The sequence below is a fragment of the Lissotriton helveticus genome, chromosome 5_1, assembly GCF_964261635.1.
Source record: "Lissotriton helveticus chromosome 5_1, aLisHel1.1, whole genome shotgun sequence".
Lineage (NCBI taxonomy): Eukaryota > Metazoa > Chordata > Amphibia > Caudata > Salamandridae > Lissotriton > Lissotriton helveticus.
In genome coordinates this window covers 386344362-386370552 of record NC_136065.1, presented here as the reverse complement: position 1 = coordinate 386370552, position 26191 = coordinate 386344362, and the positions used below count along the sequence as shown (strand labels likewise).

General features: G+C 44.8%; 1 protein-coding gene across 13 annotated transcripts in view; it reads right to left on the bottom strand.

Moving 5' to 3' along the window:
• EIF4G3 (eukaryotic translation initiation factor 4 gamma 3) overlaps positions 1-26191 on the bottom strand; it is a 1426031-nt gene that overhangs the window by 552215 nt on the left and 847625 nt on the right. For all 13 annotated transcript variants that reach the window (XM_078642564.1, XM_078642569.1, XM_078642559.1 and 10 more), the window contains 3 exons: positions 6025-6224; positions 5496-5615; positions 4339-4512 (listed from right to left, as the gene is read on the bottom strand). In XM_078642564.1, the coding sequence (XP_078498690.1) occupies positions 4339-4512; positions 5496-5615; positions 6025-6224 (494 nt within the window). The remainder of the gene's footprint in view (positions 1-4338; positions 4513-5495; positions 5616-6024; positions 6225-26191) is intronic.

Genomic DNA, 26191 nt, shown 5'->3' with positions numbered 1-26191 from the left:
CAGGCGGAAGTTGGTCCCAGGAGAAGCTAAACCAACAGATGAACTGTTTGCATTGAGATTCAATGCACATGTTCTGCAGCTGGAGAACAGATTCAGAAGCCACTGCAGTGCATTTCTCCAGGATTGGAGCGTGAAGTGGATTTATACTTTCCCTACATACATCATGATTACAAGGGTGGCGACGTCAGCGAGAGGAGATGATCCTAGGTACGCCGTATTGGTGATCTTATACATTGTTCCCTCTTCTCCTCAAGATTTTGAGTGACTGTCCTGTGGCCCTTCCAACGTTTCAGGATATCTTACAGGGACTGGAAGGAGAAGTCCACCCAATGATCAAGTACGACCTCCTGTCCCTGATGGCTCGGAGAAAAGTAACTATGGTACAATGGGAGTCTTAATGCAGAAAGACGCAATCTAATACTGGCTGAACATAAATGGAGACGTGCGCCGTCCCTCGATCACTTGAAGCTTCTGAGATCACATAGGCACGCATATAACAAACACATCAGAAGTGCGACAGGAACCATCTTCAGAAGTCAGCTGGATAATGCTAGAAACAAACCAAAAAAACTATACGAGCTGGTCAAACTAAAATTAAATAGACAATCCTACCCTGCAAGGATTTTTTCTCCTTCTTCCTGGAAAAGACAATATAAAATGATACTGAACTAAGAAAAGCGATGGAGCACCCTCCTGACTCACCATATCTCAACCTCCCCACAACGTGTATCGATGATCCCTCACCTCTTTCTGGGCATTACCCCAAAAATAACGACTTGTGGTACTCATTCAAATTCTATGAGGAAAATTACGTTCTTAAAATTCTCACAGCTATGAAACGCTCCAGCTACTTCAACGACCCCTGCTATCGATTTTCTTCAATGAGTGCAAATTGTCAATACTCCCTATCTGGACCAAGATAGTAAATGTCTCATTACCTTCAAGGCAGAGGACCATCCTTGAATGCCTTAAGTCTGGACAGGTTACTTCTATTTTGAAGAAACCCACCACGGACCACACAGACCTAAATAACTTATGCCCAATCACTAACATTCAAACCCTGGAAAAGCTCCTGGAGAAGCGTGTTCACATCCAACTAGTCAACCACATAGAATAATTCCAACTGTTAGACCAATTCCAATCTGGCGTCCGACAGGGACATAGCACTGAATCTGCTTTAAAGCACATAGCAGATGATGTGCAAAAAATGCTACATAAAAATGAACCCTGCATGCTAGTACTCCTTGACCTGTCATCTGCTTTCCTCCTCAACAGATCACAACATTTCTAGGTCAATCAGTCCCTTTCCAATTCTTCACCTGTCCCTGTGGGGGGTCTCAGGGCTCAGCGCTCGCTCTCCCACCCTCTTTAACCTTTTCATGTAGCCACTAACTGAAATTCAGAGCCTATCTAACATCCACTATCACATGTATGCCGACGACACCCAACTCTACTTGAAAATCTCCTCCCCTGAAGATGTCCGGTTTCGTAACACAACTCTTCAAAAAACTCCATACTGGCTGACGCAACCACTTTAAACTTAAAGCTCACAAAACGTAATTTCTCCTAATCCCCCAAACCACAGAGTCCTCCGATACTGGAAATTGAATAAAGCAACTATCAGCTCTTAGCTGCCTTCCACGCATCATAGATTCCACAAGCTTGTTAGGAATAACCCTTGACAAGAACTTAAATATCAGTAGCACATCAGTAAGGCCACTAAAGGAGCCAACTTCCAAATGAACAACCTAAGGAAATTAAAACCCTCCTTTCCCCTCAACACCTTCAAATCAATTGTTCAAGCCCTAGTGATTTCCATGTTGCACAATGGAAGTATAACCCTCTGCGGCCTACCTAGATCACGTTGGTTCCTCTAAGGGCCTCACTTAACTCTGTTGCCATCACTGGATCCCAAAGATACAACCACACCACTCCGGCTCTAAACTGGCTCCCATATGAGGCAAGAATTGATCTAAAAATCCCCTGCATGTCTCATAAAGCCCTACACTACAATATCGCAAGGTACTTGGCGCAAACACTGGAGTTGTCTGGCGGATGTAGGTCTTCTAGAATTACTAGCACTGCTGCAGCCTCAGAAATTCAGCAACAAGCTTACAAGCAAGCCTTCTTGGGTTTTGCCCCGAGAATCTGGAACTCCCTTCCCCCTGAAATACGATTGATACTATAAACCACAGCATTTATAAAGGAAGTCAAACTGCTACTAATAAACATATTTTTGCTTTTGGCACTTGTACTTTTCTACGGGGCCTCATTAGGCCTCTTCTGCTTTAACTATGTAAGTTATTTGCCTCCTATAAGCATATATGTGTATATGTAGCGGGTGGCGTGGGCTCTGTGAAAACCTCCTGCCTCATTTTTGGTCCCTTCCATCATGTTTCTTGTCTTCAGATTTTTTATCCGTCCTACTGTTTCTTTTCTTGACCTCTTGTAAAGTGCTCCGATACCCTCTTAGCATCAGATTTGTGCTACACAAAACTATAAAAAAATAAATAAATAAAATAAACAAAGTATGTCTGGGCTTTTGGGATTGGCTTTGGCATTTATAGCTCAAGTTGTGCATCAGGGACTTATAAGCGATACAACTAGGCATGGTCTGCCTAGAGCAGTTGGTGTGTGGAATGACATTTGGATCCTGTGGGGGCCGACGCTGTACATGTTTGAAATTTTTTAGCAGAATTGTGAGAGGTAGGTTGAGCATACTCAGTACCTTCAGATCGGCTTCTCGATCGGACACATTCCAATTACAGGTAAGGCAGTAGGTTCACATTCACCAATACCTAAACTGGTGAAGGGCATCAGGCTGGCTAATCCCCAAAAACCCAAATACATGCAGATCTGGGATATGAACAAAGTGCTCTGTTTGTTTATGAGCTGTCCAGACATTTCCAGAAAGCAGATTTCTGCCAAATTGACAATGCTGCTGTGCCTTATATCATGCAAAAGGGTATCGGAGGTCCATGTCGTGGATCTAACAGCTAGGTCATTAACTCCGGAACAAGTTAGGTTTACTATCTTCAATTGCACAAACACCCAAATGTGTGGTCTGTGTTTTATTCCTAATTCCAAGACTCACCCAAATGTGTGTGGTTTGTTTACAAGAATATGAGAGTTTGTCTTGTGATTTGAGATCCCGAGAGGTAAGGCAGTTGTTCGCTGCAATTTCTAAACCAAATCAGCCGGTCTCCTCACCCACCATGGCTAGAGGGGTAGGACGGGTGATGTAAGAGGTTGGCACAGACTTTTTGATGTTTGGGGCTCATTCAGCCAGGAGTATGAGGTCTTCAAACGTCTACATCTTAGGAGTACGATTGAACGATATCTCGCAAACAGCAGATTGGTCTACTGATTGCATGGTTAAGAGATTCTATTTCAAGCCGGTCTCTGAGTTGGCTTCTATGGTGGTAAGTAAGCTTGGACAAGCATAATCGGGCCTCCAGTCCTGACATAGAATGAAAAGTGTCCTAGTTAGCGTGAAGGAAAATCTGAATTCTATTAAGGACACAGAAGCAAAGATTATCCCACACTATTATTTGCAGAACTCAACACTGCGGAGGAAGATCATGGTCTGCATCAACATGAATATTTATTCTTGCGTATCAGTCTTATAGGATTGTGTTATAATTTGGTTCAAACAATTATAATTACCATTATTAGTATTGAAGACTAGTTGCTAGCAAGTATGGATGGAAGGTTCACCTGTTTCATGTATTCTCAACTAACAAAAGGAAACTATGAGGTTCCAGAAGAATGGAGAAGGGATCCTGCCAGTTCCATTTGCACAAAGAAAGAGGACTATCAGAGGATGATTCTGTGCTATACACTGATATGGACATTACTATTGATTTTCTTATGACTGCTGTGAGAAAAGTAAAGACAGTTTAAGCATAATTTTACGTGTCCTTAATAGAATTGGAATTTTCCTTCACGCCATCTAGGACATTTTCCAGTCTGGGCCTGAGGCTATTCTAAAGGCAAGGAATCTGCAGTTAGAGGTTCCCATCAGAACGATACAATTATATATGTGTGTGTGTGTGTGTGTGTGTGTATACACACACACACATATATATATATATATATATAGATATATAAAATTTCAGCCATGCCACATATGCTTTCAGTGACTACCTTGTGATAGCGCCGTCAGAAAATTCTAATTTTGATTTAAATTAAATCATATGTTTCCTGGTTGATTACTACTTACCTCAATCCTAATTATTATACCTGATTCTAAAATGCAAGCTTAATAATAGACCAAGGGACACACACAAGTCTTTCAGGTGTGTATGTGAGAAAGGAAGTAAGTATGTGTGCTTTCACCTGGGTTTTTACATTTTCTGGATCCTCAGACTGGCTCTCACGCTTTAAACCAGGCTTCCAAGCATTCTCTGCTTTCTTCAGTCGCACATCTTCAGTTACAGAAATGTTCATGATGATTTTTCTAGGTTCTCGTCTCTGACCGGGCTGCGATCTCCTTGTCCCCACACTCATCAGCTAAGACAAACAGATGTATTACACTTAAAGTTAGAGGCTTGAATTCACTATACAACATACAAGGCGAGGGTCAAGGAAAGATAAAATGACAGTATTAAAGTACCACCCAAGGAAGGATAGAAATTACAGTATTAAAGTACCACCCAATGAAAGAAAATAGGTACCAGTTACTCATTGCTGCCTCAACTCTGAACAATAAGGACTTTAGGTTCTCAGAAATAACATGCATCCTTGAGATGATTTATGAAACTCAGTCAAATTCTTTTTATTTAATTCATTTAATATTTTTATGTTTTCTGCAAACAATACATATTGCTCAACATCAGCAAACAATTTTAAACTACACCGCTCGATTAACATAAAGAGACATTTAAGAAAACATAGGAGCTCTATCTTCAAAAACTTCTTAAATCAGTCAGAATGGAGCCATTTTCTCTTCCTTATATTGTATACCTAAGACATACACTTGTAAGGTTCCTGAATGGTCCATTTGATCATCCGCTCCTATCATTATAGAACTACACACTAAAAACAAAAACCTAACTGACAACTCTAAGATAAACACATCATACAGGTATGAGAAAGGAAATTATGAGTAAATCGTGAACAGTGCATTCAGTGCACTAAATAAAGCATACACTTTAAAAAAAAAACTAAATGACCTACACAAGTAACAAATAAATGATGGGATTAGATAAATCTCTCTTAAGGGTATCTTTCTTGTAGTGCAGCTGCTTTATACCGAGTCACCTCTTCTTTAATGAACCACATTACTTTAAAATAGCCACATCCACGTAGATCAGGGCCTGAGCAGTCCTTTCCAGCACATATAAAAATAATGCAATTACACACTGCAACACTTGTATGTCATCTTTGGCAAATAAGGAAAGAAAAAGAGAAGACTTAAACTCAGGATTAAATAATTAGTTCAAGTTAAGTAGGAGACCTGGCATGTCATACATCTGTTAGCTTAGCACACTTACAGGTACACCTCGACCAGCTGGAGCAGGCCTTGGAAAATCTGCAAAGGCTGGGGTAAAATCAGGCCCTCGCTGCAGAATTCTAGTTTCCAAGGTTCGCGTTGGTAACTTTGGTTGGTTTATCTGGGAAGGTTAAAACGGTATTTAGTTATATTTTCTAACATGTACACGCCCCAAAGAAAAATGTAATGTTGAAATGCCTAACCTCTTAATAGTATATTAAGGGAACCAGTACAAACCAAAAAATATGTAGTTACATCAGCACTGCTTCATGGACAACATTCCATCTCCCACCTCTAATTCCCACTACAACCGCTCCAGTGCCCTCCTTACCAGTGACTTTAGTCAACTGCCAAGTCCTCTTAAGTTCAGAATCCTAATCATGCATTCAAGTAGCTCAGCACCCATTTTACATTTAACGTCTTTCTACAAGTGCCAACCTCATCTACTAACCACCCTCATAAGCTCTTATCCTCAAAGCAGAGTAACCAAATACATGTATTCACTGGTTTCAATTGTTCTACGTACTTACCTTATCAAGTACTACATCAGAGATGGGTGGCAGCCCCACAGGCTTTTGTATACAGGCAGGCATGAACTGAAAACCAAGCAAAAAGTCCCTGTTGTACTGCTTCTTTCCATCTGGGTCATGGGGTACCATTGGTTGTAGCACAGGTGTAGTTTGTTGAAGTTCAGGGGAAGCACATAGAGGCTGGTCGTTTGGAATGTCACCTTAAATAAAATTAATTGAATATCTTTGAAAATGTAGAAATTAAGATAGCTTTTAACTTTAATATTACAAAATTTACTGAAAGGACATTTGAAGGGTAATTACTATCATTTAAATCAATAATTTAATAGACACCTGGCAAATACAACCACTTTACTTTTCCTTGTGTTGCCAGTCACAAGTACCAAATAAATGTTTCTAACAGGTTGGGTCCAGAATGTCACGAAAAAATGATTACTATCTTCAAAGTGAACTTGCTGTCCCAAGCAAGTGCCACTGTGAGCCCACCTATATGGATATTTGATGTAGCCTTCTTCTACTGAATACATGATACGCTGCTGCATTCTCCAAGCCTAGATTGTAGCCAATTTGATAGTTGGAAGACCACCACAACGGTCCTAGTCTTCTTTGTATATCAGCATTTAGAGAACATGTTATATTAAAAAGATTATACAGCGCATGGCTGCCCCAGCAACAGAGCGTCCCAGCGTTTAAACCCAGGTATAACATTGCAGGATGGGGAACAGAGGAGGTATGGATTTGCTTGGGAAAAGCCATGTTTTGTGGCCTTTCTGTAAACCAGATTATTCTGGATACTTCTGATAGACACAGGTAGAGAGTTCCAGAGTGCTCATGCTAATGCCCCAAAAGAGCACCCCTTAGCTCTTGCTCTTAACTCAGGGGATACATGCTCAGTGCAGACCGCTCAACGCAGGGTGCGTCGCAGTAAATACGGCACTAGCAGATCAGATAGAATAGGAGGCGCTTGTTAGGTGAAAATCTTGCGGGCAAAGCATAAGGTCTTAAAATGAACTTGCATTGGCAGCCAGTGTGTTTTAGGCATAAGCTTTAATACCAAGCAAAATTTATGGAGTGCAACAAGAGAGCTTGCTGCTGTATTTTTTACCATCTGCAAGCACTGATTCCCAGATTTCTTTGCGCCTAAATAAAGAGAATTGCAATAATCCAATCTAGATAAAATCGAAGATTGGATAATGATCTGGCTCGTTTCTAGATCAAAAAACCCTAACAGGGGCTTAAGTCCACGTACAAGCCCAAAACATACCCCTGCATACCCCTATGTGGACGTTATCGATTGCTAAATTTAGCTGGACCCTATTTAAAGCATGAACCCTACAATAGAGTTCACAGATGAAGCTGTGTTTTTCTAAGGAGCAGGACCACAGTCAAACAGGAGGCTGTCGGACAAAAGGAGACAGGAATTTTGACAAAGGCTATCCTTGAAACCTGCATCAGAAGGTTTGGTCAATTTCCATTCAGTTCAAGTCCTTTACAGGCAACCAGATATGGTAGCCCAATTTGGAAAATCATCATTATTCATAAAATGGAGGATAAACAAGTTATCAAATTATAGGCCTGTATCTTCTTTGGATGCTTTAGGAAAGGTCGTTTTTAAAGCCCTATCAATGATTAGCTTTAGGCTGGAAGACCTTCCAGGCTTGCAATGTTTCACACATGGTCTGTATGAAATACGTGGTGCTCCTTCAACCTGGTCTTTGTGGCATTTGTCAGCCCTGAATAGAACCTTTAATACAGTTGACACAGTAATTATGGCAGCAGTTAAGAAACTTTTCTTTCCCAACATCTTTGGTATCTTTGCTACCCCAACTACACACTGATGACTCCTATGCCAAAGTTCCACATAGTATGAGCAGCAAGTTAACACAGGAGCTTTGTATACCATCAGGAGTATCAGCAGGATTTTGTTTGAACATAGTTCAGTATTTTGAATGAAGCTGAGGACCATTTCATTAAGCTGAAGGAAGAGATGGAGACCCCAAGAATTAGCCTTGAGCAGGTATCAAATTCGCTGCTGCAGACAATTTTTCAATGTTTTTAATTACTGAACAAGTGATTCACACACTGTTGCAGGAATAACAGACCAGTTGTTATTAAAGAATCAAATTCCAAGATTAAAATTGGAATATAAGTGAGTTAAAAGCATCATTTCAAATCAATAGCCATAGGTCCAATAGTGTAAACCTACTGGACTGAAATTTAAGTCAAACAATTGTTGGCTTTTCTCATGTAACGTTATGCAATGCGTACACAGGACCTAGCGTTTCCTTCTCCTTTCCCTTCTGCATCTTCTATTCCTTCTCTTTGGAGTCTCCCGCCTTTCACACGTTGAATGCTCAATCCAGGACAAACTTTAGATACGTCTCAAGTCCCTCAAGATTGTATCCCTTAAAACCAAGGGGTTAAATTATCCTATCAAACGATTCTAGACTATTATTGTAAAGGGATATCCTTCTTTTCCAAGAAATAAGAGCCGGACTAACTGAAGCCCGTAGCATGAAACACAACTGGATATCTGATTATGCTTGTTCCCCAGCCTAAAACAAAAAGCTAGGTTTTCACCTTGATTATGAAGCATGCATGGTGCAACTTGATACTATTGCCCCACGACGACCAAGGTAAATGGCTAATTTCCAGAATCACCACAGACAACTCTTCCTTTTATATTGCAACCATTTATGCCCCAATGATGGATGAGACAACATTCTGGGCCTCCCTAAATCAGAAACTTCTCAAAATCCCATCAAACAAAAAGCTCATCCTAACAGGATTCTTTAACTTACCAAATAACACCACTGTGGACAGATTAGCACAGAGTGTATATGTGTGTATATATATATATATATATATATATATAATAGTGACATCATCAGGGTCATCTGGAGGGTCAATATGTCCACCCCCGTCCCCTAGGTCATCATCATCATCATCCTGTGGTGGTGGTGAGTGTGGAGCGAGTCTAGGAGAGTGTATAGGAGACTTTTCAGGAGATAAAGGTTTAGTAGGAAGCACAAAAGAAGAGGGCTGTAAGGGTGAAGTTGCAAAGTCTCTTTTCTTCATAGGCACCTCAGGAGTGTGTGAGGTGTCTAATTTCCTCTTGTTTGTGGGGAGACTGACAATATGGCCTGTTTTAGGGTCCACATGCAATGTCTTTTGTTTGGGAGTGATAAGATCCGGTTGAAAAAATTCTTCCAGGTTGGTGTCTCCTTTAGGTGACAATTTTTTCAGTTCCGAACGCGGTTTTGATTAGTGGTCTAGAGCCGTAGAAGTTTTTTTTTTTGCTCCTTTGGCTTCGTAGTCAAGTCAGTAATCTTTTTCGGATCCAAAGGTTTTCGGGGTTTGATCAGGTCTGAGGCCTTGTGGTCTTTCGGTGCCAAAGAGCTCGATGCCGAGGCCTTTTTTGGGGTAACGGGAGTAGGATGTATTCCCGAAATAAACGGAAAAAAACAATGTAAGGATGGAGTCGATGCCCATGTGCACTATCGTCCAAGTGAGGAGTCACCTATCTCGTGACTATAAAGACTTCTTCCAAGACAGCAATAGACTGCAATCATCCAAGCCCAAATTTTGAATGTAATCACAGTGTACGCTAAGGTTGCTGGGTACTCCTTACATAAAGAGAAAACTGAAGTCTTTCTCCTCAACAATTTATGTCTTCCATTTATAGCGTCATCTGCAAATCTTAAAGGCAAACAAATAAACTTAAATACTTGAATTTGCAAAGTCTAATTTGGAAACTAAGAACCGTTTAGAAACCTACCTCAATGCCAAAATTAAAAAGCCTACTGAGAAATGGTCTCTGAAATTCATTACATGGTAGACGAGGGCTGAAACAGTTAAGATCCTAATTGCACCTCAAGTCAACTTTCATCTTAATATGCTACCTCTCCAACTCTCCAATTCCTCCTTCACATCTCTCAATGTTTAAATCACAACATTCATTTAGAAAGGGAAAAGGCAAGAGTTTCCTCATGTTAATTACAATGAAGCGAACAGGGCGGTATTAACCTACCCCTTTTTTCCTCTTACCATAATGCATTCCTAATTAGACCAATTTTTGGGTGGCTACACACATCGCCTCCTCTTCGCACTACTTGGGTGGACAGAGTCACTGCTCTCAGATTACCAGACTGGCTACCTGCATCTATGTGTAGGAGATGTCTAAAGCATTCCAGTCACACCATACTATTTTTTCCAAAGCTTGAGAAACTTTCACCTGGTCAACAGTGAGAAAGCTGTGAACTAACCTGGGCATTCTACTACCTTAAGAACAGAGATTGACTAGTACTTTCCTAGCTTCCCTTCTCATCGAGTTCAGATCGGATGAAGGAGAACTTTTCTTGGGTTACTGAAGCAGTCAATGGTTACTATATAGTATCCTTTGTGGATTTTGTCATCTAACTCTGGTATTCTAGTGCCACAATACTATTGTACTCCAACAGGATAATAAAGTTGCTACCTTTGGTCGCATCACTCTCCCAAAGCAGCGAAGACAAGCAGTCAAGGCACACTTCTAGAGCTGACAAACATTAGAAATGCAAACCATTTGACACTATGAATAACACTGAACAACTTTAATGTCCAACCTGTCCTGTATCCTAAAGGGAGATACATTATTTAACTGAGTAAATATTACCATTAAAATTAACATATTATAAGGAAAAAAGGTACTGGTAGCGACTTTATGGTGAGTTACAACCCCAGAATGTGTGCCGGTCCTGTGTACATAGTCTGGAGCTTTTATTACCCTGGCCCAGTGGCAAGTAAGATGTCTGGTGCATCATCCACCTTCCTAAGGTTTGATTTCACAGATAATCGAAATCTCACCTCCAGCTACTGAAACTAAACCACTGTATCAGAAGGATTGATACCATTACTTTAGCTTTGAAGGGTAGCACTCCATAATATTCTCCCTAGATATAATATTCATTATCAATATAAAGTTTAGTTTATAAAGTAATGGATGTTAATAGCTGGCAATGTTGGGTACATTGTATTCTCAGTGTATAACCTACACCATATTCTCAAGGAATTCTTTCTATACTGCTTTGCTATCCTAAGAGAACGTAGTTCAAAGGAGTTCTTGGTTATCCAGTTGAGGTTAAATAGCACTGTGGCGCCAGGCAGCCAGTGGTAAATTACTTCAATTGTTACAGTTGTAACAACGGAACTCTGCTTGCCCTGGGAGCCAGGACCAGATAGTCATAACTATGCTCACCATTCTAAAGCTGGAAAACATCTGTAGGAGCTGATGCTACGTGAGGTGTACCAGTCACTGAAGCCCTGTTCATTGCGGTCTTAGTCAGTCATTGCAAAGCCAAAATGTGGCAACTTATTTGTTTATTCACAAAGCAGATCTCTCTGGACATGGATGTTGATCTTCAGCTGAGAGGTTAGAGTCCATTCCTGTCTAGCTTTAAAGGTATTAAGAGGAGAATGCAACCTTTTTCTATTCTATAAAAACAATTAGTGATTATATTATTCAAAATGGTAAATAGGCAGGGTCTGGAAGTGGGCGTTATCAGGACGATCACCAACAAATACTATTAATCCATTATTAGTGGGGCTAATATGGAACAAAACTGAGCCAAGCAGCACATCATGCACCAAATCATTAATCCCCACCCCTCTCGTCTGGGCAATGCACCTGCTCTGGTGGGGTTTATTGAGGGCTGCCTGGTGCTAGGCAAGGTGCGTCCCACTATGCACGGTGCTGTGCACCCACCACTGGTACAACATCAGCAATATTAAAGCGGAGACTATAGAATAGGGGGTTGAAATTTCTAGTTTTTGAGAACCTCTTGGCTGGAACCACAATTCCAGAGGAGCCCAAATGAGGGTCATATTCTGTAACTACTTCTCTGATTTCCACAGCTATGAAATGGTACAGAGGTGGTCCCCAAGCTGCTGGAGAAAACACACCCTCTATACAGCACGAGTGAGTCAAACCTCATTATTACTGTCAGGACAGGAGTGAACTTTCTTATTGCGCAGTGATGGGGGGGGGTCCTGTTTACTCATGTGCTCACTTCTTGATGGAGAGAATGCTGCACAATCCTCCCTTAACTTGCAGCCGGGTCTGTTAGTGCCAAAAAGGAATGTCAATTGGCTCCAGACAGGGAGATGGCTGGTAAGGGAAATCACCATTAGTCTAGAAAATGAGGAAGAGAGGATTTCACACTAGCAGGGAAAACATGGGCTAAATCTGGGTTAGGAGCAAGGAAATTTCACAACCCACTAGGTCTCTACAACAATATATATATATATATATATATATATATATATATATATATATATATATATATATATATATATATATATATATATATATATATATATATATATATATATATATATATATATATATATATACACACAGACACAAAACAAACGACATAGGTGCTTTAGTGATTACATCCACATTTGTTTTTAGAACAAATTTTTCCATGCAAAATTTGAAAGACGGCATAGTACAGGGAACTGTAAAGAACTCAAGATCAGTGGCTCACAGACCTTATTTCCAGCGATAGTTCTGTTCCTGGACATAATACGTGGAAGCCCAATTAATGGCCTCAGATCAAAGCTTCATCAATGACACAAAGGCACAAGTTAACTACCAGAGGAAAAGCAATATCCTCTTGTAAAGTAGTTATAATACATTGGGAGAGAATTGTGTGCCCAGTTGCTTGGTTGAAAGGTAAATACCAAAGAGGGTGACTCTGATACGGAAGACGCAATGCCTGGCGGCGACTGAGTGTAACCTTCTCTCTGTGCTCCTGAATGTGGCTTGCTGGAAGGCATCCACCTGGTAGCCACATTGTCTGGTGCATTTTAAAGGTGCCCTGATGAATTTGCCAAAAAGTGAAGTGGCAATGAAACATGTCGGCTGTTGAGCTTAAATTAGCTTTAGTGTGGTATATTGTTTATTATTAGTGCGAGCACTACAAATTAAAGACAAAAGCAGGGTCTTATTTCCAACTCATTTTTTTAACTTTTGTAGTGCATGTGAGGAAGAAGCTCTTCTCCCTTGACGGGGATCTATAGGTAACAAATATGTTTAGATGTGTACCACACAGCTAGTGGTTTTCAGGTCACATATATAAATTCTTTCCCCCACACATTTTGGGAGTTGGTTTTCGTTCCTTTTTAGGAAAGAGTAGATGATGAGAGAGTGAACAAGTTGGCGAGAACCTGCCAATTGCTCCTTGGTGGTTGCTTACATGAGGCACTTCCTAAATACACATTTTTATTATTTTCCTTACACTTTTAAAATCACTTTCTAGCACAGGACCATCTTCTATCTTTAAATCACATATGGGTGAGTTCATACGTAGGTACTAGAACCACCCCCACCAAAACAGAAGTGGGGAACCCCTAAAGTTCAAACTTGATGTGTAACATGCAACACATGCTTTTTTGTAAATGATACTAAAGGTAATAGCGACTAAGTGAACTATTCTAAAAGAATACTTAGGATTGGGAGGTGAAGAGAGAGCCGGGAGCTTCTCCTGCACCCTTGCATTCTTTTAATCTGTAATTTTGTGTACCGCTAGATTAAAATAGCGTTTTACCTTGCTAGGGTCCACTGTCATTTCGCCTGATCACAAAGCGTTTTAAATTGCCACATACCACATTTGTGTAGCGCTAGACTAAAATAGCGTTTTTATCTTTGTTAGGTTCGACTGTTATTTCGCTTGAGTATAAAGCATTGTAATTTCCACACACCTGTAGCGCCAGCTCATTGCTGCCTGGGCCCACTCTCAGCTGAGTATAGACGCTGAGGGTGTGGTCCCGGGACACCGATGCCTCCACAGCGGCCATCTTGGGGGTAAGGAAGCGCTCTGGTGCGCTCTAGTCCATATATAAACGGAAGGTTCCTCTCCGCGTAGCGGACGCGGTGCGGACACGCCTGACTCACGCCGGAGTCATGCCAGAGTCCTGCCCGTCTGCGCCCGTCCGCGCCATGACGGGCCCAGGGGCCAGTCCCTCTGGTCCTCCCCGGGCCGGCATCTCAACACATCGGTGCCCCTATTTTTTGCAAGCAAAGCACGCCACGACCCCCCCAACTCACTGTGTAAAAATTCGCTAGACCCCTCGTGCAATCAGCATAGTTGCCTATACTGCCCTTTCCAATTGATTACATCTTCTGAGATGGGGCATAAATCTGCCCACAACCTCAATATGGCACTCTTGAATTGCCGCTCCCTGCCAAAACATGTTTCCGAGATCTCATTTCTATTGCTGGACTCGGCATTGGACATACTGTTTCTTACTGAAACGTGGCTGGGACCTAGCTCTGGCCCAGATATTGTCCAGGCATTGCCCCCGGACTATCTAATTCAACATCTTGACCGAACAGGGAACATAGGTGGAGGGATTGCCATCCTCTATAAGAATCATTTAGTATGTCGCCTTTTAGGTAGCCCATTATTGGATTGTGAAAATGTTCATTTCTCGATCACTCTTTCACCTTTAGTCTCTTTCACAGGGCTTCTAATTTACCGCCCTCCAGGATCCCTCGGACAATTTCATAACTCACTGTTAGAAACGGCTATAAATCTCGCCAGTTTAGCCTCCAACTTTACTATACTAGGAGACTTGAATCTCCATTTTGACGATCCACATGACACCATCGCTGTGGATCTGATTCAAGATCTAGAGACGTACGAGATGCCTCTAACAGTCCAAAAGCCCACTCACTTAAAGGGACACCTGCTTGATCCCATTTTCTCCAACATCACTGATCTTATCACTCTGCATCCGATTCAGATCCCTTGGTCAGATCACTTCATCATCCCTTTTATTTGGAAACTTCCTTCCCCAGCCCCGGCTAAAACCCTGATCATTAAAAAAACCAGACTCTGGTCTAAGCTTAAGATAAACACATGGTTGGAAGTATTAAGTAATACTTTACCGCCCGCTAACCCAGACATCAATACAGCTTACTCTGAGTTTAACCATTGATAGAGAACTCACTGGATATCACCTTACCAAAAAAACCTGTAACTCAAAAAAGGGGATCCATCAACCACCCCTGGTTTAGCCCAGAGCTTCGAAAACTCAAACAATGCTGCAAGAAAGAGGAAAGACTATGGAGAAAAAACTTTGATCCGGAGACTAAAATCAAATATAGAATCTCCATTAAAGCCTATAAAGCCGCACTTAAGACTACTAAAACCGCCTTTTATGCCGAGAAAATTATTGCATCTCCTAACTCTGCAAAAGAGATTTTCACCATTGTCAAAAGCTTGCTGAAACCCCCGATCCCCCCCTGGCCCCACAAGCATCTGTATCCCGCTGTGAAGAACTGGCACTCTTTTTCCACACCAAGATTCAAAACATTCTCCTGACCCTCCCCCCGGTACCCATTCACCAACCCCCCCCCGGTTTTCCAGACCTATTTCCCCCGGATCTACCCCCGAACTTTCTTCTTTTGCCTTGCTCACCAAGGATCTGTTACCCCCTCTCCTCAACTCAATTAAAAGTGGCTCCCCCCTTGATCCAGTCCCTATTGAACACTTTGAAGCTAGCCATGCCTATCATGGAGTCTCCCATCATCAATCTGATTAACACCTCGATCGAAACAGGCACAGTCCACGGGGACTGGAAACTGGCTATGGTTAAGCCGCTGTTAAAGAAATCCAATCTTGACCCAGATGACTTATCCAACTATCGGCCCATCTCCCTTCTCCCGGCCATTAGTAAATTGGCAGAAAAATTTATAAACCAACAACTGTCCTCATTCTTGGAAGCCTCCGATTTGCTCCATCAGTCCCAAACGGGCTTCCGTCCTGGTCAAGGGACCGAGACAGCACTTCTTAAAGTGGTGGAAGAGTCTAGAAGGATTTTGGACACAGGTGGCAATGTGGCCATCATCCTCCTAGACCTCAGCGCCGCTTTCGATACGGTCAGCCACCGTATTCTTTTAACCCGCCTTAACGAAATTGGAATCTCGGGTAAGGCCCTTTCTTGGCTCGAATCCTTTCTCCGGGACAGGTATTTTAAAGTGTTTGAAGGTGACTGTCACTCCTCGCCCTTTCCTTTGCAGTGTGGGGTGCCACAGGGTTCCTCCCTCAGCCCCACACTTTTTAACGTGTACATGTCCCCTCTAGCCAAGATAGTGGCCCCTTATGGAATTGAACTGGTCAGCTATGCTGACGATACTCAGCTCGTGGTCTCTTAATCAGACTGATCTGTCTCACCCGAGTCTGAGTAACTGTCTCGAAGAGGTATCACAATGGATGGGCTTGTCCCAATTAAAGCTCAAAAATCAAAAAACTGAACTAATGTTACTGGGCAGGAAGGCATCTTTTAACTCCCCCACGCTATGGCCCCCCTCTATGGGTGCTAGCCCGACCCCCAAGAACGTTATCAAGAGCCTTGGATTCTGGCTCGATGATGATCTTACATTCAAGGTTCAAGCCAGAAAAACTGCTGCGATCTGTTTTGGCTTACTTAAATCTCTACGAAAAATCATTCCTTTGCTCCCTGATGGAGCCAAAAATATTCTGGTACAAGCCATGATCCTACCGAGACTGGATTATGGTAACGCGCTCTATGTGGGAGCTCCGGCCTCAGTAATCCAGAAACTGCAGGTAGTGCAGAATTCTGCCGCTACATTACTGACAAGTACTAGCTACCGCTCCTCAGCGAACACAGCGCTGAGATTACTCCACTGGTTGCCTATCAAAGAACGGGTACATTTCAAATCCCTCTGTATCGCCCATAAAACCCTTCAGGGCAAGGGCCCGCCCATTCTGGCAAACCTGATTAAATCTTATAAAGCCCCCAGAAATCTTCGCTCGAATGACCAGAACTTGTCACAAGTCAATAGAATCCATAAGGCCCGTTCAGAGGGTCGTCTATTTTCTCACAACACCTCAAAGATGTGGAATTCTCTGCCACCCTCCCTCAGACAAGAGCCCAACCATCTTTCTTGCCGCAAGAAAATAAAAACCTGGCTTTATCCATCAGATTAATCTCTTCCTTTCCTCTCTGTTGTAGCTGCAAGCGCTGGGATGCGTTCGGGTAGCCACGCGCTATATAAGAATCATTTCATTCATTCATTCAAGAGATGTGGCAGAATCTTCTGTCGCTTGATGGACAATGGACTGAGGTCTTAGAACCTCTTACACTTCAGTGGATCAGTGCTTGACATGGACTGTGTTCAGACTACCACACAACTAGTCCTTAGTTCAACAGCTGAAGGTGAAGAGAACAAAATTGTTGGACTCGAGCAGAAGTGCTACTGGCTATAGAGGCAGTTAAGGGTGAAATATCTGCCCCTTTTTCTATTGTCACTGGCATGGTCTACCTTAAATGAAATCAGTATCTGTCTGCATTCTCCACAGATCTGTGGAACATTTTTGTCTGGCCTATGCAGATGCATAAGAAGCCGAAGGGAAATTCTGTTCTCTTCAGAAGGTGATGAATGACGGAAACGTACCCTACATCAAAGACGTGGGAATGCTTTCCCCAACTCCTAGAACACAAATACGTACTAACGAGAAATTAAGCCGCAACGTCATTCCTGGTGTTCAGTGCATGTCTGAGATACTGAATGCACAGCAGCCAAGAATTTGGGCTTCCATTCTAAAATGGTGTGCTAACACCTGGACAAAGAGAAAGAAGAAGGGAGGCCTCCTTAGTAGTCCAATAGGGGACAAGGAGAGAATCAGTGGAGAACTTAACAAGTCCCAGGAATCAACTCTTGAAAAACCTTTTTGTATATTACCCTCGTAACTCAAAATACCAACTAAAAAGAAGCGTGTACCATATAAGACAGACAGTTGCAGAAAATTGATAAAACTAGTAACACATTTGTTTGTTAAAAAGTTGCACAATTTATTACAAATCAATAAAATCATTAATGCATCACAACAATACAGTGCCATATAACTAAAAAAGGTTAACATATAATTTTTTTAAAAACCTATACAGATGTGTAGCATATAATAAAAACCAACACGGTCACAATTTTACAAGGTGATTCGATCCACACAGTTCAGAGTTGTCAAGGACACGCTTCTTTTTAGTTGGTATTTTGAGTTACGAGGGTAATGTACAAAAAGGTTTTTCAAGAGTTGATTCCTGGGACTTGTTAAGTTCTCCACTAACACCTGGACAACCTCTTCTTCAAGTGACTGAGAATAGTTACAACAATCCCACTTACATGTGAAGAGTTTTTATTTCCCCTTAAGCCTGGTTTTACTGGTCTAATTTGAGGTTCTCCCATGTATTTCTCTTTCAATAGACAATGTGTCCCTTTCATCTCTTTACCAAAGCAAGCTCTTGTTTTATTTAAAAAGGCCTGTTGAGCTTTGTCAGATTTGGAAAATTGTTGCATGATTAGATGTGCAGTTCATCCACTTCAGAAACACATTACTTCAGTCGTCATAACCACACTTTTTCATCAGACGCTTACTGAATCAGCAACCTTTTGAACTTACCGGTGACACCACACACTTGCTCAATGTCTCAGCGACATGTGTAGGACAAAGAATAACTTTTTTCCACTCTTGACGTAGATTAATATGACCAACTAGAAACATTTCAGACCGGAGGGTCACATTTTTCTGGATGCTCCAGAGGACGTATCCAGTCATCCATGACCATCAAGAATGATGGATGAGGTAAATGCTCATAGCTGACATCTGTGAGTTGTGAAAGGACACAGAGTTGACTGTGGGGGAAAGGGTACAAATATCTTATGGATCACTATTCCTATATTTTTTATTTAGATAATTTTCTTAGCAAGGTGTTGGTTGCCATCCCTACTAGTAAAATTCCTTATCTTTGTCTACTTGACTCTTCCCCCCCAGAAAAGTTTTATTTGGCTTTTAGAAGCTTCGATTAGTATGCACTTTCAACAGTAAGTAATCATTAGTTCATATACAAGATATTTTCTTGCTTTATTTTATATTGAATGTTTAATATTAATCCTACTAACCCAGCGTTTGTCGTCAGGCATTTGTGTCATAAACTACAGGATATATTCAAGTGTTTTATCACTATCCAGTGGATAGTCGCCTTTACCACCAATGGTGCACAAGATTGCCCCCAGAAAAAACTATTTTTCTGCCAGGAATGAGAGGACTTTTAACTGTTGAGGGAGAAGCCCAACTTGCTGAAGAGCTTGAGAAAAGATAAAGAGTTTTTGCTGGACTGGAATGAATTTTCATTTAACAGCCAATCTAAGGAAGGAAATGCCTGAAGGCCTGGTTTCCTCAAAAAAGCCACCAAATAAATACACTTTGTAAACATTTTTAGGGTTGATTTTTAGGCCGATTGGGAGAAACTTTAACTGATTATGGCAGCCAGCATCCGCATAGAGCAGATATTTAGGCCGCCGGCAGACCCCGGACAGAGGTGACGCTGAGTGAAGCAGAGGCAGTGAGTGGAGACAGGGAAGGCTGTGAGCCCTGTTAGGAGTTCCACTGCTGCTCCCGCCGAACACTAGGAGTACTTCGGAGTGCCCGAGTTCGAAGATTGCCCGGGCGAGAAGGAGCATGGGGAACTCAGGGTGCAGTTCCTGCACGGTGAAGGGTGGGCGCGGCCTACGGGGAGCTGCCTGCGCAATGGTACTGTAACAGTGGCGCAACAACTTAAGATTACTGGCAGAACTGGGGCGCAATGAAGAGCGACCGACAGCGCAACTGAGTTTAGGAAGGGAGTCTGATGGTGGTGCAACCAAGAAGCCCACCTGCGGAAGCGAAATTGAGCTTGGGCGAGAGACCAGACGAAGCGTAGCCGAGGAGCTCACTGCCCGCAGAAGATGGCCTGGGTGGATAAGGCATTAGTTGCTCCTGGGTAAAGGAAGAACAAGGTGCACCAGGGGGAGATGAGTGCTACATAAAGGTCTGGAGACCACACCCGTGCAGTGACCAAGTCATGTCCAATGGCTAGAAGGAGCCCACGCCCTGAATAGGCAGGAACCTACATACGTGACTGAGTAGTGAGCATGTGAGTGGCCCGAGATCCAGTGAAGGAGACTTGGGTGATTAATTCCAGTGTGGGGAATGGGCTCCCCATTGCCTGAGACTGCAAAGATGGGGAAACCACAGGAGAGACAAGCCGGAAATGCCCCAGATCATGAGGAAGATCAACTCGATCAGGCACGGGGTAGCCCTGAGCCTCAGTCACGACCGGATCGCATCCAGCAGCAGCTGTCCAAAATACTGGTAGCCATCTCTGATGTGAAGGCCATGCTCCACCAGGACATAAGCAATGTGTCGGTGGGTCTTGGCCTCATCTAAGCAAAACACCAAAAACTCAATGAGAGAGTGAAGGTGGTGGAATATGGGCTTATAGAACTAGCCCCTGAACATAAGGCCCCCTCCCAGCAAGTAGCGGAGCGAACAGACACAGTCCGGAACTGGAAACGGCGGTGGGAAGATGGAGAGGGTTGCAGCCGCCGCAACAATATACAAATTATTGGTCTGCCACAGGGGATCGAAAAAGGCAATATGGTGGCATACCTAGAGCCATGGCTTAGAGATGTAGAGGCCCCAGGAGCGCTGACGCAGTTCTTCACATTGGAGAAACATCACCGCGTGCCAGCTCGCCCAGCAGTGCCGGCCCCCCCGTGACCAGTGGTGGGCAGGCTGTTGCACTATAGAGATAGAGATATAAATCTGCAGAAAGCTCGCACAGATGGCCCCTTCATAGTTAACACTAAAGTCTCCATGTTTCCAGACTATATTTTTGGAGGTTCAACGGAAAAGGGCCTCATACTTCGAAGTCAAGAGGACGACCAGAGCGGAAGTAGTTCAGTACTCACTCATGTTTCCAGCCAAGCTCTGTATTGTAGTGGATGGCAAGACCCACTTTTGCAAGAGCCCGCAACAGGCCTGGGACTGGATTGAAGCCTTTCGCAGGAGTAACCGGGCCAAGCACCGAAGCCTCAACAGACGGCGAGGGACCGGAGACCTGGAAAGTGTTTCCAGAGGCGGTCAGAACGGATAGGAGCGTAGAATACAAACTCCTTGCAGACCGAACTGCAAAGAGCGGCAGCCATGCAGGCGGTGACGGAGATCACCCATAAATGGGAATCCCCATGAGATCAGGTTTCGCGATCCACTAAGGTAACTGGGGGCTCAGAATCTGATTCATTTGGCAAGGGTATCCTGGAACTCCTGGTGGTGACCCCACACACTGCAGATGATAGTATGTAGCAAGGTATGGCCAACCTGAGCTTTTATGGGACCGGGCCGGTGACGGAGGCCTTGCAATGCAACGCAACACACACTGACTTGATTTATTGCAGCTCACAACAGACCCGATAAGCCAGCACAGCCACAACCCCCCTGGAGTCCTTCACTACATTTAGTTTGGGCCTACATTGCTATGTTTTTTATTAAGAGTTTGGGCCGATGGCAGTTGACAGAATGCCATGTCTCCTGTGCATGCAGGGACTGTTGGAACGTCCTGAAAGGCAATGACGCAACAAGACGTGAAGTACAAGTTACTTACCTTCGGTAACTATATATCTGTAAGAAACATAGGTTAGTTATAGATGTCTTACCTTAGAATTACCCTCACGCGTCAGACTGGATCCGGAAAGTTTTTCATCAGCAGTACCCCTGTGCGTCGGAAGGTGGCATCGGTCGACTCCGCATTCATCGTCTGTGTCGTGGTCGCTGGGATGATGTTGCGGTAGCTACATAGATGCCGCCCTTGCACGCTGACGTCAGTTCTGTACACAACGTTCCACGCCAGAAGCACAGAGCCATGCAAGACACGGACCACTGGTGCACAATACAAGGGCCCTGAAAGGAAGTCCTTATCCCTAGAAGTCATTTGCAGAACGGGGAGGATGGGTGGGGCGGTAAGGAATCTATAACTAACCTATGTTTTTTTCAGATATATCATTACCGAAGCTAAGTAACTTGTTCATCTGAAAGAAACATTTAGTTATAGATTCCTTACCTTGGAATAGATACACCAGCAATACAACCCCGAAGTGAGACTGCGAACCAAGTTCACGCCAGAAAGTCCTGGAGAGCAGAACGGCCAAAGAAGCCGTCTCTCCGGACTGGACTGTCCAGGCAGTAGTATTTCGTAAAAGTGTGCATCTATGCCCAGGTAGCTGCCTGACAAAAGTCATTCAGGGAGACTCTTCATCCCAAAGCAGCAGTAGCTGCTGTCACCCTAGTGGAATGGGCACGCAGCCCAACTGGAGGTTCCTTCTTAGCCAAAGAATAGCAGGCTTTGATGCACAGAACGACCCGCCTGGAGATGGTCCGTTTGTGCACGGCCCAGCTTTTCTTAGCGCCCACGTAACTAACAAAGAGCTGGTCATCCACCCGGAATGGTTTGGTGCGATTAAAGTAGAAAGAAGGTGCATGATTTGGATCCAGATGGTGGAGCTTCTTTTCCTCTTTCAAAGGATGCAGAGGCAGAAAGAAGGTGGGCAAAGTGATGGTTTGGCCAATGTGGAAAGAAGAAACCACCTTGGGAAGAAAGGAAGGTCTAGTTCCAAGGACGACCTTGTCCGGATGGACAGTCAGAAAGGTAGGTTTGGAAGACAGAGCTTGCAGCTCACTCAACCTGTGTGCAGAGGTGATGGCCACCAGAAAAGCAGTTTTCAAAGTGAGAAGTCTGAGAGGGCAGTTATGCTTTGGCTCAATGGGAGCGCACGTAAGGTATGTCAGAACTAAGTTCAAGTCCCACTAGGGCATTACGAAGGGAACATGAGGAAAAAGATAAGTAATGCCCTTAAGAAATCTATTCACAACAGGGGACTTGAAAAGAGAAGGCTGATCAGGGAGCCTGAGGAAGGCTGAAATGGCCGAGAGGTAGCCCTTAACAGTGCCCAGAGCAGAGCCCTACTGGGCCAAAGAAATGAGGAACAGGAGAACCTCAGAAAGAGGGGCAGAAAGGGGATCCACAGCCTTTGCTGTGCACCATGCCACAAATTTATTTAATCTGAAGGCATAGACTGTCTTAGTGGAGGGACGCCAGGCTGGTAAGATTACATCTCAGTCTTAGGGAAGCACGTCAAATGATGTCAACTGGCGCTGCTCAATCTCCACGCAAGGAGGTTGAGGTTGGACAGGTTTGGGTGGAGTACCGTCCCCTGCTGCTGCGACAGAAGATCCTCACGAAGAGGCAGCCTTTGTCGGAGGACCGATGGCCATGTTGAGCAGCTCAGGATACCAGACTCTTCGAGTCCAATCCGGAGACACAAGAATGACTTGGGGTCCAGTCATGCTTGATCTTCTTCAGCACTCTGAACAGAAGTGGGATAGGCAGAAAGGCGTATAGAAGACGGCAACTCCACTTGTGACGAAAAGCATCACCTAGCGGGTGCCGCCTTGGAAATTCCAACGCGCAGAATTGCTGACATTGCGCTTTCTCTTCGGTGGCAAATAGATCTAACCAAGGTTCTCCCCACTGCTGAAAGAGACCTTGCACCACCTCTGAGGGAAGATGCCATTCGTGATCCATCATGCACCTGCGGCTGAGTTCGTCAGCCAATTTTGGAGAGCCTGCCAGGTGTCGAACCATCACGGATATGCCCTGATGTTCAAACCATGTCCAGAGGCAGATGTCCATAACACCACCCCGACTTATTTGTTGCTATACCACATGGCGGTAGTGTTGTCCGTGAACACATGCACCACTCTTTACCGGACAGAGTGAAGGAATGCTTTGAGTGCAAGATGGATCGCCCGAAACTCCAGAAGGTTGAGACGAGAGGCCTCTGATCTCTGCCTCTCCCATGTGGCTGCCCCATCCCAGAAGGAATGCGTCTGTCACCGCTGTGTGCTCTGGTTGGGGAAGGGAGAGGGATCTACCGTTGACCCAATCCTGGTTCATGAGCCACCACTGCAATTGTCGTGCAGTGCCCTGCGAGATCTGGATGCAATCAAACAGATTCCCCTGATGCTGCGCCCACTGGAACTTCAGGTCCCACTGCAGAGCCCGCATATGCCACCTGGCATGATCGACCAACAGGTTGCAGGAGGCCATGAGGCCCAGCAGTATCAGGGTCATCCTGACCGAAACCCAGGATAGGGGCTGAAAGGTTGTAATCATAGCCCGAATATCCCGGACTCGCTGTTCAGGAGGATAAACCTGAAACTGTGTTGTGTCCAGAACCGCTCCGATGAAGAGGGGCTTCTGAGAGGGGGTCAGGTGTGACTTCGGCACGTTGATGGAGAACCCCAGCAAATGCAGGAGGTCGGCCGTAGTCTGGAGGTGTGAGACGACAGCCTGGGGCCAGCCTGCCTTCAATAGCCAGTCGTCGAGATAGGGGAAGACTGGAACCCTTGATCTGCGCAGAGGAGCTGCGACCACCGACATCACTTTCATGAACACCCATGGGGCACTGCTAAGGCCAAAGGGGAGCACAGTAAACTGAAAGTGCTCGCGACCTACCGTGTACTGCAGGTGGGCTGGCAGGACGGGAATGTGAGAGTAATCGCCCTGAAAGTCCAACGCTACCATCCAGTCTCCAGGGTCAAGGGCAGACAAGACCTGAGTGAGCGTCAACATCTTGAACTTCTCCTTCCAGAGGAAGCCATTGACGTTCCTGAGATCCAAGATAGGACGCAAGCCTTTGTCCTTCTTGGGTACCAGAAAGTAGTGGGAATAGCAACCACAACCTACTTCTGGGGCAGGAACGCGCTCGATGACACCCTTAGCCGAGTGCCGAAACTTCCTGTCGGAGAAGGGCCAGGTGATCCTCCTCAGACGACGATGGTACTGAGGTGGCAATGAGGGAGTGGTAGTCCCTGAGATCCAAGATAGGACGCAAGCCTTTGTCCTTCTTGGGTACCAGAAATTAGTGGGAATAGCAACCACAACCTACTTCTGGGGCAGGAACGCGCTCGCTGGCACCCTTGGCCGAGTGCCGAAACTTCCTGTTGGAGAGGGCCAGGTGACATGCGATGGTACTGAGGTGGCAATGAGGGAGGGGTAGTCTCAAAGGGGAGGGAGTAGCCCCTTTAGACTATTTGCAAAACCCACTTGTGCGACGTGATGGTGCGCCAGTTCGGAAGGTGATGGCGGATCCAGCCGCCCACTGGCGTTTGCTGGCCCTGAAACGTCGTACTGGGAGGGTTTGGAGGCTGCTGCAGAGGGGGCCGTGGTGGACTGGCCCGCCCGCTGGACCCCAGAACCACGCCGGTGGTTCCAACGTACCCAGCCGCGCTGGACCTGAACAGCTTGCGCCGGCCTGTGGCTCTGGGTTGGACATAGCGGGGCACCCCTTCCGTAGCCACGAAAGGCAGACTGCGTAAGGCGGGTGGTGGAGAGGCCCAAGGAACTGGCCGTAAGGTTAGAGTCCTTAAAGCACTGTGGCGTTGGGCAATCATCCTGATACAGTAGCCCCTGTGTTGGGCCTGGATCACGTGCCCAAAAGGATGTCAGTGAGGGCTTCATTAAACGGCAGCAGGAGCTTCGAAGAGGCCACTCCCGGATAAAAGACCTCTGTCAGGAGGATAGTCCTTGACTGTCACCATAGGTAGCTCGAGGTGGAGAGTCATCGGCCGTCCTATGCAACACCACTGCCTATGACGCTCCCTTCTTCGTAGCCATGGTAGGAGGAGACAACATGCCTAGGTCTGGGGAGGTATCCAGACCGCTGGCATCCCTCAGTTCCTCTCTGCAGTCCAGATCGTACTCCAACTGGTCTATCAAATGGGCATCAGACCCCTTCCAGTCTTCCTCACCCTCCTCTGGCTGTCAATCTGGCTGAAAATGGCCAGGGTGGAAAACAGGGAAAAAAGTACCCATCGGCGCCAGATCCGGCTCTGGATGACGCCAGTCCGGCTCAGTGTCCACATCGCGGAAGAAGCCAGGGTCGACACCGGCTGGGGATCCAGCCAGGGTCGGCTGCGGACGTGGTGCCGGTGGAATCGGCGCGGGTGTAATGAGGTCAACCAGCGCCGATCCGGATCCAGGCCTGGATCCAAGGGGGCCCTGCGGTGCCGAGGCCGAAGATGCCTAAGACCTAGGGCCCCCAGCCAAGTCTGCTGGGCCAGAAGGCACGCCAGCAGAGTCGGGCTACCCAAAGATGCCATGCATCGTTTCGAAAAATCGAAGGAGCTGTGCAGGGTTTGTTCCCGGTCCCGGGAAGGGAGAAAAGGCCGGAGTCGACCCTGAAGGCTCCGCATACAGAGCCGTGGGAGGGGCATTACCCGCA